The sequence below is a fragment of the Triplophysa dalaica genome, chromosome 3, assembly GCF_015846415.1.
Source record: "Triplophysa dalaica isolate WHDGS20190420 chromosome 3, ASM1584641v1, whole genome shotgun sequence".
Classification (NCBI taxonomy): domain Eukaryota; kingdom Metazoa; phylum Chordata; class Actinopteri; order Cypriniformes; family Nemacheilidae; genus Triplophysa; species Triplophysa dalaica.
Window position 1 is genome coordinate 12,561,650 of NC_079544.1, and position 19,646 is coordinate 12,581,295.

General features: G+C 40.0%; 1 protein-coding gene across 9 annotated transcripts in view; it reads left to right on the forward strand.

The window, feature by feature from the left end:
* ptprfb (protein tyrosine phosphatase receptor type Fb) overlaps nucleotides 1-13,633 on the forward strand; it is a 150,362-nt gene extending 136,729 nt beyond the window's left edge. For all 9 annotated transcript variants that reach the window (XM_056743205.1, XM_056743204.1, XM_056743207.1 and 6 more), the window contains 11 exons: nucleotides 4,798-4,921; nucleotides 5,086-5,261; nucleotides 6,113-6,232; nucleotides 6,324-6,478; nucleotides 6,668-6,953; nucleotides 7,530-7,708; nucleotides 9,381-9,507; nucleotides 10,365-10,490; nucleotides 10,635-10,789; nucleotides 11,565-11,700; nucleotides 12,054-13,633. In XM_056743205.1, coding sequence (XP_056599183.1) covers nucleotides 4,798-4,921; nucleotides 5,086-5,261; nucleotides 6,113-6,232; nucleotides 6,324-6,478; nucleotides 6,668-6,953; nucleotides 7,530-7,708; nucleotides 9,381-9,507; nucleotides 10,365-10,490; nucleotides 10,635-10,789; nucleotides 11,565-11,700; nucleotides 12,054-12,122 — 1,653 coding nt within the window. In that variant the 3' untranslated portion in view covers nucleotides 12,123-13,633. The remainder of the gene's footprint in view (nucleotides 1-4,797; nucleotides 4,922-5,085; nucleotides 5,262-6,112; nucleotides 6,233-6,323; nucleotides 6,479-6,667; nucleotides 6,954-7,529; nucleotides 7,709-9,380; nucleotides 9,508-10,364; nucleotides 10,491-10,634; nucleotides 10,790-11,564; nucleotides 11,701-12,053) is intronic.
* Nucleotides 13,634-19,646: the final 6,013 nt, after the last annotated feature.

Genomic DNA, 19,646 nt, shown 5'->3' on the forward strand with positions numbered 1-19,646 from the left:
TGGTTGTGCCACAGTTTAATTGTTCGATTCCCACAGGTGTATGTGCTGTAATATTACATTTTCTATGTTTCAAACTATTTGTTCATGATTTCTCTATTGCCTCTGTGATATCAATAGATTCTCCTGCCGTCGATGTTTAGAGTGTCAGTATTCAGTGTTATGACAGCTGTTCCACACTTGCATCTCTCTGATAAGCAGATGCTCACTTTCCCCGTGTTGAGACTGAGAACTATTATAGTTCCCTACGAGCGCTTTTGCAAGCATGCCTGTCAGTCATCTCCCCAAAGGTGTAGAATTATTGAAAGATCAGACCGTGTTTGCATCTGTGAAGTAGATTCCCTGTTGAGGTTTTGAGAAATGTTAAGTGTGGATGTATTAGTAGAGTCCAAGTCTCAGAAATTCTGATGCAAGCTTTTAGAAAATAGAATAAAGGGTGAGAGATTCAGCAGTGAAAAAGTTATTGATTAGCCAAGATCACACAAGTCCTTTGCACTTTTTTCTTTTACAGGCTTATTTATAGTAACACTATAATTTTTCATTTTCTACGTCTGTGGAAAAGAATATTTAGAGACCTGTTTTTAACAATAGATTTCATTTATTGAGCTTTAAAATATTAGAGACACTAGTGAGCAAGTCAGCAACCATACGTGACACATTTCTCCTTCCGCCCTCACTAGCCAAACAGAACTCGCTGTCTTCTCTTGGCATGTCATGATGTCATCTCCTCCTGTCAAGGAAGACCCCCTCTCAAGAGGACAGAAGGTTCCGCTTGGGCCAATGGGAGTAGTCTAGTCCAGCCAGCATGAGCGAGGCAGCGGGTCACCATCACGTTTATTGGCTTCGTTCTCTGCTCGATGCGTTCTTTGCTCAGTTTCATTGTGTCCCTGTGTTTCACAAGTTATAACTGCCAAATATTATCGCCACCCACTTCCCATGGCCTTGTAAACGCTGGAAAACAAATGTCAGACTAGAAAAGTACAAGATCCCTCATCACAAGTGGGACGCTTAGAAGACGTTTAAAGACAGCTTGAAATGTTTAACACGCTCAGGGCTGTTTTCATTCCTGTGCGGTCTTTCTGTTGAAACACGAAGTCGGAGTGGGGCTTAAAGGGATAGTTCACCCAAAAATGAAATTTCTTTCATAATTTACTCACCCTCTAGTTGTTACGAACCTGTGTAAATTTAGTTTTTATGCAAAAAAACAAAAGGGCATTTCCAGCGTTATGGACATGACATTTTGCGTTAATAACTTGACATAAAAATGCTCAGAGAAGGAATTTGTTACGAATATATTGAACCATCTGTTTATATTTTACTGAACCCTTGTTGATAGAGTCTAAACATCAAAAAAATGTCTGTCTATGAAAAAAATCTATATTAAAAAAAAAGGGAAATTAACGTGCGTTATGGATGTGACAAAAAAAGGATGCGGTTTTTAGGAGACGACAAACTTTATAGGATTTTGGTAAAATAAAATGCACAAACCTGAAGCAATAATACCAAATGAATGGAGAAGGGATGACTCTTTATAGAATATAAAATAGTTACTTAATTATGAGGAATATGTAGCTTTACGGATGTGACGATCCTAAAAATGGCACTTACCTGAATATGAAAAATCATGCACTAAAAATAAAACAAATGCTTTACAAATTTGAAGAGAGATCTCACATAGGTATTTGAACCACCAAATGTTAAAATATTTAAATAACTGCTGGTAAAAACTTAATGTTTTCGTGAGAAGGTTGTCATTTTCACGGATTTGCCCAAATTAAGATATTTAGAGGAATTTAGCATCTAAACAGATCTGGGGCACTACTGACTTCAATAGTAGAGAAAAAACTCTGGTGCTTGCTTTAGTTTCCCATGTTCTTCAAAGCAGTTTTTTCCATATTCTCAACACAACAAATCATTTTATACAGTTTTGGAACAACTTCATAGTGACTAAATGATGACAGAATTTTCATTTTTCTCTGAACTATCCCTTTAAGTTTGGTATTCCAGTCAATCTAGAGTTTGGGGTTTTCATACTATAATACCCTTCTGGCATGTATATTATTACCTGAATATTTATGTTCTAGTTCAACCCAGAAGTCAGCTGTTCATGAATGCTATGAACTTAATACACACATAAACCAGAATATAGAAAGCTCCTGGAATGTTTGATGTCTCATGAAATCCTCCCGTCTGTCTTAAAGCTCTCTGAAGAGCACTCGCGGTCTCCACCGGTGACAAGTGCAATAGCTAACATGCCCATCAGCAACTGATTCTCACCAGTAACAAGCCTATGTTTGTCAACCCGCTAGAGCCCTAGCTTTTAATAGGAGCTGGTGCTCACCTCCCACTGCTATCATTATCTGCATCTCTAAAGCTTGTCAGCCCATGTAGTGACAGCTTATATTCGCTCGCCTTGTTTGCCAAGCAACCGCACTCAGCATACCAGCTGTCTCTTTCGCACATTACCTGAACTTATGCGTAGAAGCTTATGGCGAGCGTTTAACATAAACTTCCAGAGCGACACGCTTCGGTATGACTATTTATTATTGTAAAGCCCAGAAGTTTCGCTGTTGAATTCTGAACCCAATCTAGATTGAAATTAAACAGACAATCGGTTTACAGAGGTACAAGTTGTAAAGGATGTGAGGAAGACGGTGTTATTCCAGATGAGGTGAGAGGTGTAGAGGTTGATGGACATTGAGTCAATCAGAGCCTTGTCCAGAGCAGGCAGATCAATGCTGAATAACAAGAGACCCCGTGACATTATTGACTGGCCGAGCAGGCAGCTGCATATTGCTGCCGATCGATGCTCGGATACGACCTGCGGTGTCATTTGAGCCGAGGAGCTTTGTGACTCGAGAATCAGTGGAAGAAAGTGATAACCCTTGTGTGTAATAATTTGTAGATGGCAGATTGAGGAATCCAGGTACCAGAGCTGGACAAAGTGTATCTTTTAAGTGCTAAAAATAAGAAAGAATGAAAACGTCTTGAGGTTCATTTAAGTTCAAAATTTGCTGGATGAGAAAATTAAAAATCTCAAATGCAGCTACATGCTTAAAGTTTATGAGTACGCTATCATATAGATGAGATTATATCTTACAGACTAATTTACAGACCCTTTTTAAGAAAACACTAATGTTTGTGATTACTTTAGTATCAATAACATCTCTCATTTTTATTTTTGGTTATCCGTGTTGGGTACGTTACTTTTAAAAAGTAATTAGTTATAGTTACTAGTTACTTCTCATGAATAGTAATTGTTAAATTAATATTTTGAATGATATATTGTACACTAATCTACACTATTTTAATGTGGCTGTGGGTCAATGTGAGAGAACATAGTTTCATAAAGGCAGTAAGTGAACAAAAGCCCACACAGGCTGTAGCATCATATGTTTTACTGCGCAGCATGGATGGAAGATTTTAGCAGTTTTAGTGTGGATAGGCAGCATTCAGAAAACGCTTGAAAACGCTAGTGTGGTCGAAGACCGTTTTAAAACGAAAACTCAGTTTTCAAAGGGAAACATATGGACAAGGTCTCAGCTACTAATTTTGTGGCGGCATCTGAAGATGTGAGGTGCATTAGATTATAATTACTAACACCGTGTCTATACCAGATTCTGCGCGGCGTGTTGCGACGCTAGAAGAGGCAATAGAATGTATTAGAACAGTAGACACAGTGTCACGCCGTTAGTAACGCTGTTTATTTAAAACGCTGTTATTCCCATCATTGTTGGTTATAATGTCTTCCAAAAACGCTTACAAGGTGGATACCTTTAAAGGTTCACCCAAAAATGAAAATTCTGCCATCATTTACTCGTCCTCTTGACATTTCAGACTTTCTCTCTTCGGCTGAACACCGAAGAAGATAATATAAAAAAAATTAACCAAACAGCCCTAGCACCTATTCACTTGCATTGGTTTTGTGTCCATATACAATAAAGGTGAATGGGTGTGAGCACTGTTCGGTTACCAACTTTCTTTAAAATATCTTCTTTTGTGTTCTGCAGAAGAAAGAAAGTCATACATTTATGAAATAGCTTGAAGGTTTTAATAGCCCAACACAGGTAATGACATCCACCCATTCCTGGTACTGCATAAACTCATGCAAGCTGACAGAGATGTTCTGAATGCCGGGTTTTCCTCAAGATGTGTTCACCTGTTTCTTTAAAACTTCATGTCTGTCTCCATAAATCTGCAGTCTCTTTGTTAAGACTGGTATTCCTCAGCCATTGCACCTTCCTCCTCACTTCTGTCAGCAGGAGCGAAAACAAGTGCAGGCATGAAGTCCACATGGACACGTGTATTCCATTTGGCCACTCTGAGCATGTGAATGCACTCTCCTCCACATGAAACCCCCATCCTAAATCTAGCATCAAACCCACATGAGTCCAGGTATAGACAAAGAGACTCGTAGGAACTATTGTCAGAGCCTCATGCAGTGATCTTGTTTGATTTATGGTGTTAGAGAACACCAAGCCATCTGTTGTTTGTTTCTGATAATAAACCCGATGAACTTGTAATGCAGGGCAGGTGAATACTAGTAAGGGACCAGAACTCAAATATACCCACAAAGGGTTCCAAATTACTGCTCTTGAGAAAGTCATCTCTGGTTCTTTTGTGTCGCCCGTTAAAAATGTTGGGTTGCTATAGAAACAAAGCCTCTCCTTCTGAAGTGATGCTAGTTGAAATATACCCCGCGGCACTCCGTGGGATCAAGCTTCAAACAAGGTTCCTCAAAAGACTGAACAGATTTCTCTCTCTCTTTCTCTCTGTCCCTTGTTTTTTTTTCCACAACAGTCCGTTGATCCCGGACAACAGTTCACTTGGGAGAACTCCAACTTGGAGGTCAACAAGCCAAAGAACCGTTATGCCAACGTTATTGCTTACGACCACTCGAGGGTCGTTCTTACCCCCGTGGACGGTAAATGCCAAACACTGTTGACCTTTAGCATTTCATTAAAGTGACAAATGCGTGTGTGTTTGTGTATGTTTAGGAATGCTGCAATTACCACAAATGCAGAGGCAAGTGTTGATTCAAATTGTCTGCCAATGAGTTAATATTTCCCTGTTTTTATCTCCCTGCAGGTGTTCCAGGTAGCGACTACATCAATTCCAACTACATTGACGGCTACCGTAAGCAGAATGCCTACATCGCCACACAAGGGCCCTTGCCCGAGACTCTGAGTGACTTCTGGAGGATGGTGTGGGAACAAAGGGCCAGTACTATAGTCATGATGACAAGACTGGAAGAGAAATCCAGGGTACGTACTAGGGGTGTAAGAAAAAAGTTGTCATGTTATGTCTCCTTGTATTATAAAAATGGTCTATTATTGGCGCTAAAGAGACCCATGTCCCTATAAAGTCCAGTCACTATGTGCTCTTTAAGTGCACTGCTGTGCTTGTAAAGAGGGAAGGTTCACATCCGATGACATATTTGACAGTAGATATACTGTAATTCGCCTCTTATGGAATGTGTGCACTCTGGTTTTGTTGATGGCTGTAAGGTCAGATTGGAGGTCAAGCCTTATAGTCTGAGAGAGAAATGTTATGGCAGCGCTAGCGTGGTAAATGAGTGGGTTTTGGCAAACCTGTGCTGCCATAAAGCACGCTTGATGGGCGTACACATCCCTGTGAAGAAAACCTAGAGAACAGATAGAAACAGCTGACCTAGTTTCACCACTGGCGGCTTTGTCTTAGTTCTCAGCCTTAAGGAGAAACAATATCCTGTGTCATTTATAGTCTGGGGAGGAACACATTTGTACAGGTTTGAATAATGTTTACTTTTAAAAGTTGGTCTTCATAAGCATTGCCCTGGATTCTGAGCTAGCTTTGTCCTTTGGAATTATAGGACACAGGTGGCATGCCCTTCTGCCATAACTAACTGGGTTTAATATCATCATGAGACAAGCATAAATAATCCAGTATTGTATAAACATTCAGAACGTTAAAAAGTATTCATTAAATCTTCAAAATCAGTATCGGGAGATATCACTCTATATAAGATAGATGGTGTCAGTGGAGAAATTTAGTATCGGTGCAACTTTAGTTTATACTTTGAGACCACCGTTATTTACTCATGTGCTCTTGTTTTTACTGCTCTTCTATAAAACAGGTGAAGTGTGACCAGTACTGGCCGGTCCGTGGCACTGAGACATACGGAATGATCCAAGTAACCATGCTTGATGCTGTGGAATTGGCAACCTACAGCGTGCGAACCTTCGCCCTTTACAAGGTAAAAAGTCGCTTGCACTTTCTTCTCCGTATACAAAGTTTCCTTATTTGCAGGCCACTCTGTTGCCACCTTTTCACTTTGTTTCCAACAGAATGGCTCCAGCGAGAAAAGAGAGATCAGGCAGTTCCAGTTCATGGCCTGGCCGGACCACGGAGTGCCTGAATACCCCACCCCCATCCTAGCCTTCCTGCGTAGGGTCAAGGCCTGCAACCCCGCTGATGCTGGACCGATGGTAGTGCACTGCAGGTGAGCCAATCCATCCCAGTCACTTACGTATAAAACTCTGCAGCCAAGTGAGCAGTTGTCGCTTTTCTCAGTGGCACTGCATGTGGCAGAGTTAGGTGGTCTGACTTTGGTGGTCTGACTTTGGTGGTCTGGACTTTGGTGGTCTGCTACACGCTTTCGATAGTGGGTTAACGGCTTTGTGTCTCACAGCGCCGGAGTGGGCCGCACCGGATGCTTCATAGTCATCGATGCCATGCTGGAACGCATGAAGCACGAGAAGACGGTGGATATCTACGGTCACGTCACATGCATGAGAGCTCAGAGGAACTACATGGTACAGACCGAGGACCAGTACATCTTCATCCACGAGGCCTTGCTGGAGGCCGCCACCTGCGGGAACACTGAGGTCCCGGCCCGGAACCTTTACGCCCACATTCAGAAGCTCACCCAGCCACCGTCCGGAGAGACAGTCACAGCCATGGAGCTCGAGTTTAAGGTGCCTGCTCTGTGATTATTGTATTAATACTACACATATCATTACATCGGAAATAATTCAGTGCCAGTGTTTCGCCAAGATGTCTGCCATAACACAACAGAAACAAAAAAATAACTGAGCACACTATTAATGCAAGTGTCATTGACGCTGTAAAAGTTTGTCTTGACTTTGTTTGTCTTGACTTTTCCAACTGTTAATACTGCTTATGGGATGTATATGAACAGCGGTATATTTGTGACGCTTGATACTAGAAGCAGAAGCAGCATCTGGTGCAGAGATTCGAGTGGATACCCAATACAGACAGAGCTTGTAGTAGAGCCAATGGTCTCTGCGCTCTCTGTTGATGTCCATCTGTGCTTTCTCTAGCCCGCTGCCAGTTAATCCCTCGCTTTTCCAGTCACCCCGCTACCCCACCTACCAGCACAAACCTCTAATCTAACAATCCTGTACCTGCATTCACCAATCCCAACAGGCTTTATCGTTTTTGTGAAATGCACAGCTAGCCCACAAATATCTCGAAATGTCTTTTAAGTTTGGATCTTTGGTTCTGCTCTAAACCCAGCTTTGTGTCCACAGAGGCTCGCCAACTCCAAAGCCCACACGTCACGATTCATCAGCGCCAACCTGCCCTGCAACAAATTCAAAAACCGGCTGGTCAATATCATGCCCTTTGAGTCGACACGTGTGTGCCTGCAGCCAATCAGAGGAGTGGAAGGCTCGGACTACATCAATGCCAGCTGCATCGATGGATACAGGTAGCTGTCATGCCAGTTACTGGCATAATAAATTGGGGCATATTTTGAAAATGCAAATGGTTGTTAAATCGTACTTGCGTAGCTCAGAATCTGTTTGTGTACTTGCCTACCTGGAGTCTGATGTTTGACAAAAATTGACACAATAGGAACCAGGATATTGTTTGGTATTAATATTGCGATTGTTATTTTAAGCTGTTCATATGTTGTCTTGGTTCTTCCTGCTCTGCTCAAATCAAATATCTAGACTCAAACTACCTAATGCTACATTGTAAATAAGATGATCCGTTGCTCTATTGGCAATATTCAGTGAGCAGCGCAGAGTAGTTTGTTACACATTTTCAGTCTTCGCATTGTTTTGTTCCTTCACTCTGTCTGACAGCTGTTTATTGAATCACAAAGAGAGACGCTCTCAACGGGCCGAGCGCTTGAGAAAATCTGAATGCCGGGGAAGAAAAGGCCAGCCGTGTTTGCCATAAAGCGGCGCGTGGGCACAAAATGTCACACAGTCTGTAAAGGAAATGTCTGGAGGCTTGATATATCAGCCCCTCTCGTTTGAATTAAACTTAATGAGAGGTACGGCGGAGAAACTCAACCTATGCATATGCGTAATTGACACCGTTCCCGTTTTTCAACCGGATTAATTAAAATTTGGGTTTGCCTGCCCCGAGACTTCTTGTCTTTTCAAGAAGCTGCAATTAAGCCGCTTTTAAACGTCACATTAATGCAAAAGCACAAAAACACGTCTGACCTTCTTACTGTTTACAAGGAGCTTTTCCAGTCAAGTACATCCGTCATTAGAGCTGTTTTTGTGTCGGCCTTCAGAAACATCTTACAGTTTGTGTTTGATTGGAGGAAAAAGAACTGCGTGATTAATGTGGAGGTAATTCAGTTACGTCAAAGGCAGTGACATGGGCTTTGTATAGTGTGCTGCGGCGCGTGCGGCGGAATGATGGGTTGGAGGGAGTGTCACATTCTCGTCTCTCCATCTCTTTTCTTCTCCACCTTTTCTTTATTTGCCGGAACAAGGCCCCGAGCACACTTTAATCTCTCGGTCTCATGTTATTGGGTTGCCTGTAGCACTTTCATTAGTTGCTAACCTGTGTCTCTGTATGAGACAGTGATGGGTTTGCCATGCGTCTGTTTCTTGCAATGGCTATTTTAGCAAAGCACACTTCTGCCACCTGCTGGTCATATTATTATTACCAAAATCCACCCACACACATATCCTTAACAATAACATGCCAGCTAAGGTTATGGACGTGTCATAATTTTACCACGTGAGTACGCAGGAGCGCTCCCCCGGAGGTCACAAAACACCAAAAAAAGCTACTACTTGCAAAATCAGGAAACGCAATTCCACACAAAATTTAAGTGTCTAGGACGATCGGATTCCTTTGTAAGTCGTAGGGTAGTCGTAACTGCTTGTAATTTCAGCAAATAATTGCGTGTTTTAGTCCTGGTTTCTTTGTTTCTCCTATTCTCCTCAGCCATTTTGCTGGGTGTTTTGCCACCCAGGGGAGCGTGTATAGGGCATGTCCCGACATGTTCACAAGGGAAAGTGACATCGATACATACCCTCTATCACTATTAGTAAAGCACAGCTGTTTAATAGTTACTGTCACTAAACATGTTATTTGGAATAAACATGAGACGTTATTTGGTGTGTCCACAGACAACAGAAGGCTTATATTGCCACCCAGGGCCCTCTGGCAGAGACCACTGAAGACTTCTGGAGGATGTTATGGGAGCACAATTCCACTATTGTTGTGATGCTGACCAAACTCAGAGAAATGGGACGGGTAAGATTATGTCATATGGATCAAACTTTTTTGTGTTTTTAAAAGTCAGCATAAAAATCAAAAGCCTGACTGTCTTGACTATGCTCAAGGAACTGTTCGCTCTAAACTGAAATGTACCCACTCCCTAATGCTGTTGTAGGTGGACATGAGTTCTTTAATATAATTAAAAGCTAAATTATGATATTCCGTCTCTTTTTTTTAAAATGCCATTGAATACAGTCTACTTCTTTAAAGTGCACATATTGATCTTAAAGTCCCACTGAAATTACAATGCCTATATTTTCATGAAATCAATGCATCAATGTGGGCCATTCTCTTTTTACAATTCGTATGCCCTCATAATATTCATGAGCAAAAATCTGAAAATGAACTTCCTTCCTGTAATGACTATCCATCTTACACGATGTATGTTAGATGGCTTGGGCGGAGCATCCATTAACTCCTCCCCTTCAACAGTCAGTCTCCTACCAGTTCCATTTCAAAATTCAACAGCTGTTTTATACATCCGATCTCATCTCAGAGAAAGACGAAAGCCACGATTTTTCTTATTAGAAATTCCATTTCAATCCGAAATGCGTCAAAATGCTGAAGTAAAAACGATCACAACAACCGGTTCACAGGGACTTTAAATTAATCCATCCCACTCCAGTGAGTTAAAACATGTCACCTTAAGTGAATTGGAGTTTCATAAGTTTGTATTTAGACAATTCTATTCAAAGTGCTTTGTGCATCTATTATGGGTAATGCATGCTGTTCAATGTTTAGTTTTAGGGATGAATAAAAGTTGTTTTATTCTCTGCCTTGCCTTTATCTCCCTCTCACTCACTCCACCGTCTTTCTCTGCTCACTTCCTATAGGAGAAGTGTCATCAATACTGGCCTTCTGAGCGCTCTGCCCGCTATCAGTATTTTGTGGTGGATCCCATGGCTGAATACAACATGCCCCAGTACATACTGAGAGAGTTCAAAGTCACAGATGCCAGGGTACGTGTTCACACATCAATTCCCACATCAGTCTGCAAGAGGAACTTTGTTTGTGTTTTTATTTCAAATGAAAGTCTTTGAACAAACTGTTACTTGTCTGTCGATACATCTCATGATCCCAGCTTCATAAACTGTTTCTTCTAGGATGGCCAGTCCAGAACCATTCGTCAGTTCCAGTTCACTGATTGGCCAGAGCAGGGAGTGCCAAAAACTGGGGAAGGATTCATTGATTTCATTGGACAAGTTCATAAAACTAAGGAGCAATTTGGGCAGGACGGACCAATCACTGTGCACTGCAGGTATGGCTTTCTACTTAAAGCACAAATGACCTTATAAACGAACAGCTTTGAAAGGAAGTAGGCCAGCAGAATATGTAAATGATGATTTACTGTCAGACATTATTGCTAAATAAATCCGAAGCGCACGACCAGCACTTCAACACAAAGTGGAGGGTCTCCTACCACCCTGAAAGGTTTTATTTTATGGCTTACAATACATTATCTTGCATCTCATCAAAAAATAAATGGTCGTATAATGTTGATTTCAGCTATTTACAGACTATTACTTTTTATGATCGTAGAGTGAAATGGTCAGTTATACAGTTTAGTGGTCATCATACTTGAAAGGATTAAGTATTCAAGAAAAGATAGATTTAAGTTTGATTATATTTATAATGCATAATCTATATCAACCCTTACTTTATAGTGACATTTTTAAACATGTCATTGTTGCCTTTCCTACCATAATGTAACATTTAAAGGTCCAGTATATCATTTTTTGGAGGATCTATTGACAGAAACTCAATTTAATATGCATAACTATGTCTTCAGATGTATATAAACACTTGTGTTAGCCACCTTAGTGCTTCTAAAGGGGGGAAGGGGAAGTGACCTCACCACAAGAAGCCGCTAAATTTCATAAACTGGACCTTTCATTGTTTTGTTGAATTTTGCTGTGTCGTGTTTGTTATTCTTTCACAAACCGCCCATAGTTGCATTGTGAATGTCTACTGATTTTTTAAGCCCCAGCTGGGAAAAGTGATAAGCCTTCACCCGGGATGCTGCTGTTTTTCAGTGCTGGAGTGGGAAGGACAGGTGTTTTCATCACTCTCAGTATAGTCCTGGAGAGGATGAGATATGAGGGTGTGGTGGATCTGTTCCAGACGGTTAAGACTCTGCGCACACAACGGCCTGCCATGGTGCAGACAGAGGTACAGATGTCTAATATCACACCTGTCACCTGTCTTATATGTGGTTCATAATTCATATAAACGTACAGTATTTCTAACACTGTGAATATTGGGAAATTGTAGTTCCAAAGTAAGTAAAATTATATAGGAAGGCACTATTTACTATATTTAAGTGACATTTGTGCATTCATGCTCTTGAAAACCACAGCCTGGTGTTCTAAAACAGCTCTAACATCATCTGACATCATGTTCAATGTACTGTTTGAACTAGAAAGCGTTAATTGGAGAGTGTGAGGTCTTTGTCACATCAACTCTGTTGTTAGTTCAGCAGCTGTGTATTTATCATGCCGACACATTTTGATTTGTCCCTGTAGGATCAGTACCAGCTGTGCTACAGAGCAGCTTTGGAGTACCTGGGGAGCTTTGATCACTATGCAACGTAACCACTCCTGGACCGCAGCCCTCTGGTACAACTCTTCAGAAGTGCTCCAAGTGTTCCTTCTGAGCCACCATTCCTCTGCCCTATCCTGTACAGAGAGCTGGGGGGTGGGAAGGGGGCAGGCTATCCAGTGGCTGGTTAACCAATCACAGCTGTCAGTTATTGACTGGCACCATGAGACTGCTTTAAGAAATATAGACAACTCTCTTTCAAGAAGCACCATCTAAAAACGATTCTAGTTTCTCTTTAGCCAACCCACACTACAGTCGGAGTACTGGTAGCACTAATTCTCTTTTTTCATTGTTCTCCTTCTTTCCCGTTGGCTTTTTTTCTAAATCACGATTACCGTTTGTTATTATTTGAAAATTCAGTATGACAACATTGTTATTATTTTTATTTAGAATGTTTCTTTTAATAATCTTTTTAACGTATTATGTCTTAATGGCCTTTTTTCGTGGGTCTGTTTTTTTCTTAATGGGTACTGTTTTCTTTTCTTTATATAATAGGTTATTTTAGCACAAGGACATGTGTTTTTAACATGTTCCTAATACTAATACCAGAGAACTTCTGTTTTCTAAGCTGCTGATGGTTTGACTTTTTAACTTGATTTGATTGTTATTCCTCGTATAATTGGTCTTATTGGGCTGAAAAGAGCGGGACTTTGGACTTTGGAAAAGACTTCATTGTTCTGTCTCTGTCAATGAAAAAAGAAAAATCTGGTTAAATGGTTCTAAATGTAAACTTTGGTTGAGGAAAACAAATCAGCTAACTAATATAATCAGCACTGTACAGAACGCAGTATAGGTTAAATACTGTATGATTTCCAGATTGGAGTGCATTCCCCGTGAGGAATTAAACACAATCCTGACGAAACACAGCCCGCCTCTTCATGATCTTTAAAGACCTGATATTGAAATGAGACCAATCGCCATTGGCACCTGTATAGTATAAACCACTCCCCCATGAGGGAGAGCGGACTCTGTTAATCCAACTCTTCTTTTATACAGAAATATAAATATATATATAGACATAAATTTATAATAATGAATAAATATCAATACTATTATAGATACAGTATATAAACAGCTTCTGCTCTATTGTCAATAATTCTATCAAAACGTAATCCTGGATTTTCAACATAGAGAAAACAACGAAAGAGACTGCTGTCTGTGAATCTAGTAATGGTACAAAGTTATATCTACTGTATTATCTAAGCACCCCAAGTATTTGCTGGTCTTCTCTGTTGGGGTGGGGCAGCACAACTCGAATAAAAAATAAACACTTTCTGCAGAATGTCATTTCATGCCTGCTCAATTACAACTGGCACGTCAAAGGGAGACCTGGCCATACATTCAGCATATGTTGGCAAGTTCATTTTTACCTTGTGAATGATTAGTGCTGTAGAAGTCCGATCTGTTGTATACACAGTCTGTTTTCTATGTTAATAAGAAAACTGGAATAAAAAATGTTGCAGGAAAAACTCGATGTTAATAAAGTTCAATAATTGGTTTTTGTACAAAATCTTGTCTCTATTATTATTTCCACCTATACCCACAGACTGACATGTTTCAAAATAAACTTTTTGGTCGTTTGTAGTAGAAGATATTTTAAAGTTTAAAGTGCATTTTATTTTGTAAAACTTTGATTTAATATACAGCAATGCAAAATTACTTTTAAATAATGTATTCAGAAATGTTGGTGTAATGGATGATGTGAGATAAAATGATGTGCTTTTTGTAGATAGCACAGAATGATCTTTGGTTTCCTGTCTTGAGAAATCATACAAATTTCGGCAATTACCGTAATTTCCGGACTATTGAGCGCACCTGAATATAAGCCGCACCCACTGAATTTTAAAAAAAATATTATATTGAACATAAATAAGCCGCACATGTCTATAAGCCGCAGGTGCCTACCGGTACATTGAAACAAATGAACTTTACACAGGCTTTAACGAAACACGGCTTGTAACAAAAATAAATGGTCTTTAACGAAACACGGCTTGTAACAAAAATAAATTGGCTTTAACCAAAACCGGCTTGTCACAAAAAAATATAAAAATTAGCAGTAAACAGTAGCCTACCACGAAAGTTATTGGTCACTATCTTCCTCCTCCTGTGCACTGAAACCACTGAAGTCATCTCCTTCGGTGTCGGAGTTGAATATCCTCAGAATTGCTTCATCCGATATTGGATCGTTTTCATTGTCGCTCTCGTCACTTTCATCCGGAGGCAAATCCCCCGCTGAGCCCTCTTCAACACGCAGCAGCCCAGCCTTTCGAAACCCGCTGATTATAGTGGATTTTTTGACAATGCTCCACGCTGTCAGGATCCACTGGCAGACTTGACCATAAGTTGCTCTTCGCATGCGGCCCGTTTTAGTGAAGGATTTCTCCCCACTTGTCATCCAAGCCTCCCACTGAACACGGAGCGCCACCTTAAATGCACGATTTACACTGATGTCGAGTGGCTGCAAATACTTTGTTGTGCCTCCAGGAATCACAGCTGGAATTGAGTTTGTCCTCTTGATGGCTTCTTTCACCGAATCTGTTATGTGGGCCCTCATGCTGTCCAAAACGAGCAATGCCTTGTTCCTGTGAAAGAATCCTCCCGGTCGCTTGCCGTAACACTCCGTATGCCATTCATGCATTAGGCTTTCCGTCATCCATCCTTTCTTGTTGACTTTCACAACAATTCCTCTCGGGAATTTTTCTTTCGGCATCGTCGTGCGTTTAAAAATCACCATCGGTGGAAGCTTTTCTCCCGATGCCGTGCAGCTCAGAACACAGGTGAAATGCGTTTTTTCATGCCCAGTTGTTTTCAGTGTGACGGATGATTCGCCTTTCCTGTTGACAGTCCGAGTGAGAGGCAGGTCAAACGTCAGAGGAACCTCGTCCATATTTATGATGTCGTGCGGGCCGATGGAATGCTCCGCTATCTTTGCATCAGTGAATTTGCGGAAGTTTGAAACTTTTTCCTCGTAGTCGGGAGGGAGCTGCTGACATAGACTCGTCCGTACCCTGATGGACAGGCCTTTACGTCTCATAAATCTGAGACACCACGATGGTCCACCTCTAAAATCCTCAAACTTCATTGCGGTGGCGATTGTTTTGGCTTTCAGTCGGATCTGCACAGTTGAAACACCTCGGCCGTCTGCTCTCTGTGTGTTGACCCAGTCTTCGAGCTCATTTTCTAGTTCGGGCCATCTGCTTTTCTTTCCTCTGAAAGCTTTAGTTGTCTTTTTGCACTGAGTCAATTCCTCACGCTGCCGTTTCCAACGTCTTATCATCGACTCATTAAGACCAAGCTCCCGTGCAGCAGCTCTATTTCCTTTTCCAACAGCCAGATCAATCGCTTTCAACTTGAAAGCTGCATCATATGCATTTCTCCGTGTCTTTGCCATGATGAGGGTGACAAAATGACTACCCGAAATCAGAATGACGGGAAGTTTGAGCGCGCTCGATTTAATCTAAATAGTAAACAAAAAAGTTGTTTGATCTTAACCCGTTCGGCAATTTCATTTGTCTAATGAAAGCTTCATTCCGCCCAAAAACTGAGCACGTCACAGAATGTTTAAAAAAAAAAAAAAATTGAAAGCGGGAAAAATCCTTATATTAGCCGCATCATTGTTTAAGCCGCGAGGTTCAAAGCGTGGGAAAAAAGTTGCGGCTTATAGTCCGGAAATTACGGTAAACGTTCAACATCAATTTAACAGTTGGATTCTGCTTATTTTAACAAACACTTATTCTACTTTTAATGATTTTAATTACTGGTTTAATACTGCTGCAGTATCAACTTACACCAAAGCTGCTATATTTTGTTTTTGCATTGGTTTGTGTTGTCATTTTCAATGATCCCTTTATGATGTCTTTGTGTGGAAAAAAATACATTTTACACAATGTTCATCTGGAATTGGATGCTAATTCACTTTGGCAAATGCAAGATGCTACATTTCCCCCATAATCAATCTCTCTTGAGGGTTTTTTCTCTATCCTCACAGTTCATCTGCTCCTAAATCAAAGACAAAGCTTCTGTATAGACACAAGTGAGTAAATCATTCATCCAAAGAAACAAGGACTGTTCAGCAACTTGAAACTACAGTATGTCAAATGATCTACGATCTACTCAACTAAAATGAAGAGTTCTCAGGTGAAAGTCCATGATTTATTATTTCTGACAATCTATTCAGTCATCATGCTGTGCTGCTTCATAATCATTCTGTACCATCCATCCATCTTCTGGTAAATTGAGTCGGGTTGTTTTCATGCCATATTGCTGGATTTCTTTGTAATACATTACAATCATTTCCTTTTCACGATTCTCAGTTTGTGTTTAATCCATTTTCCTATTATGGCACAGATTATGAACACATCTCCAAGTTTTTAAATTGAAAATGTTTAATCTTAGGACAAATGGTGCACTTTTTTCTGTGCTCTTTAAATTGACATTTAAAACTAAAGTTTGAACACCTAAATCGAAGAAATAGTATCTTGATGAAATAATCTACGCATTTTGTGAATGCAAAACAGTTATTTAACTCCTCGTGCCTCTCTCATACTTGTCTGGTTTCTTCAGTTCTTGAGCTGCTGCATTAGCTTTTATTTACACCGGTGCTTTGCTTTCAATCTCCTATATATTTGTGATACCTTGAGGTCTCTTACCTCTCTTGTAACCAGCCTTTATAGATGTTTCTTATAAAATTTATGATGTGTTAAACAACACCCATGGGAAATTTTCTCAATGAAAACGGCAGTTGTACCTCATCATTACACAGAGACACCAGCAGCAGAGGTTGTTTTTTGACTGCTGGTCAGTTGTGGAGCTGTAGTGTAGGCTAGAAATGAAATTGATTTATAATACTCTTTAGATAAACCTCTGTGGAATTAGTGTACTGTAATTCTGTCTCACATGTAAATATATCTACAATGTGCTAAAAACAATGTAGCCAACAGCAAGACAAGTAGCCCAATCATGGATTTCACGTGACGTCACACAGCGGTGCGGCTGCCATTTGTAGGACCGTACAGCAACATGCGTCTATCTATCTGTCTATATGATAACAGCAGATATATAAAAAAATGGGTTCATGTTTAAAAATATCCTCATACAGACCCCGCGAGGTCCCTGTTGTAGGAAAAAGCTTTCCTGTAGCTCAATGGTAAGAGCATGGCACTAGCAATGCCAAGATCATGGGTTTGATCCCAGGGATTTCACACACTCAGAAACAGATGTGAAGTATGATGCAATGTAGGTCACTTTGGATCAAAGTGTCTGCCAAATGCATAAATGTAAATGGATGGGTTAAACGCAGAGGTCACATTTCAGGTATGGGTCCCAATACCTGACAAATAGGTCACTAATAATAAACATATCTCATTTCTTTAATCAATTTCGGTAACACTTTACATTAAGGTAATGCAGGGTTGGAGCTAAACTCTGCAGTGCTCCAGACCTCCAGGGTAAGATTTGAGGAACCCTGGAGGGTGTAATGTTGTTTTTCTTACCTGCTCACCATTTGGCAGATATTGCGTCAGAATCCCCCTTTTTATTCATGCAGTAATAACTGCAGTTATGCTTTATAATGCATCTGTAAATTACTTATTAATCGATAATGAACACATTTATAAATGCACGTATAGTGAAGTGTTACCTTAATATACTCGTTGTATAAATACCATGCACTGTGCTGTGTTTTACCTTTTCTGTTTTTCCTGTTTGCCCCTGTAAAGCTGCTTTGAAACAATATACATTGTGAAAAGCGCTATATATATAAACTTGGTATGAATTGAATTTCTATACATGTAATGCGCAACATTTTAAAAATTCAATGTAAAAATAAAAATTTTGCAAAACTGGAATGTGTGGTAAGAGCGTGAGCACCGTTTATTTACATTTACGCATTTGGCAGACGCTTTTATCCGAAGAGACTTACACTGCATTGTAGACCTACAACACATTTATTTTCTAAGCATTTGAAAACTGTCCATAGTTTATGTGCCTGTGGTACGGATTTAAAAAAGTAAAGTTACTAATTACAAAATTGAGGGCACGGATTGGAAACTCGTGGGTATATTAATCTATGTGTCTTATTATCTAATATTCTACAATGGTTTATTAATCTATGGACAGGGTTTGTTAAACACTGTATCTCATTTTAAATAAACATTAAAACGCAATATGATATTTTCATCTGCTTCTTTTCGTTTTCGTTTTAAATGTATATGAAGTACTCCTGTAATGAGGAGACGATAAGTGAAAAGAACAAGACGAACGCATTGCTTTCTCGACAGTGTTTTTACTGTGAATGAAGCGCGTCGCGAACATACTTCCCAATCACGCTCGGTGACGTCATTACGCAGGTACGCAAACTGGTTACGCAATATACTGAAAACGTTTTACTTTTCTTAAACTATAAACCGTACACATTTGACAAATATATAAACCGCATTATTTTAACAAACTACATGAACTTAATTGAACAATCGAGTTAAACAGCATACCATAAAGTTTAGCTAATCTGATGTGATTGTTTTCATTTGTAATCAAAAAAAATATGATACAAAACACATTTTATTGTAAAGTATAAGAAGTACTTTTCACTATAGGGAAAAACTAATTCAGCAAAAGTACACATGCAGTGCTCCAAGTAATACATACAGCTAGGCTGTGCATATGAAACTCAGACCTCAGTCAAAATGATAAGTCTCGAAACAAATAGATTCATCATACACACGACTGCCCATTATGAAATGTAACCAAAGCTAGGCTAATAATCCTATTACCACTTAAGCGTGTTAGAGGCCGAGGCCAATTTTAGATGTATTTGCTTGCATCAAGCTGTTCTTGCTCTGTGCTCTGTGCCGGCGCTAACAGCCCAGTGGCTTTACATATAGGCCAATAGCGTTTAAGATTATGTGGAACAGCAGTTTTCGCAACCAATTGAAAAGACCTTTCGGCACTCCCTTACTTTTCGGAACGCCTCCACCTTTAGGCACGCCCATTTCTCCGAACTCACGCAAGGCTGCGCTACTTCCTCAAGATGGCGCCCACGCCACAAAGATCACGTGTCTGAATAAAAAACCCATATAGACATATGCGGGCAGAAATAGTGTGTTACACATTGTAAACTATACAAAACCACAAAATAGAAATTACGATTTAGCTGTGAGTTGAACAAAATCGTCTACAAATCATATAAAGAAGAAAACGAAATCAGTTTGTGATAGGAGATACATTTATTTCCGCCTATTTTCAATGACATGTCGGATGATGTTAATTCATCTTGAATGCAAACCTTGTTTCACAGTACGTCGTTTACAAGATAACCACTGTACTTTTTATACGTGCTGTCGTCTAATGTTAATGTATATTATTAATATATATATATTTATATTTACAGTATTCATTTGATACAAAACTTTCCTCCGAAACAATGGCCTAAATTATTCTCAAAATAAAAACCGGTTTATTAACGTCCAGGCAAAATAAAAGTCTCACGAATAACGTTTTAGCATCCTTTTATCAAATGA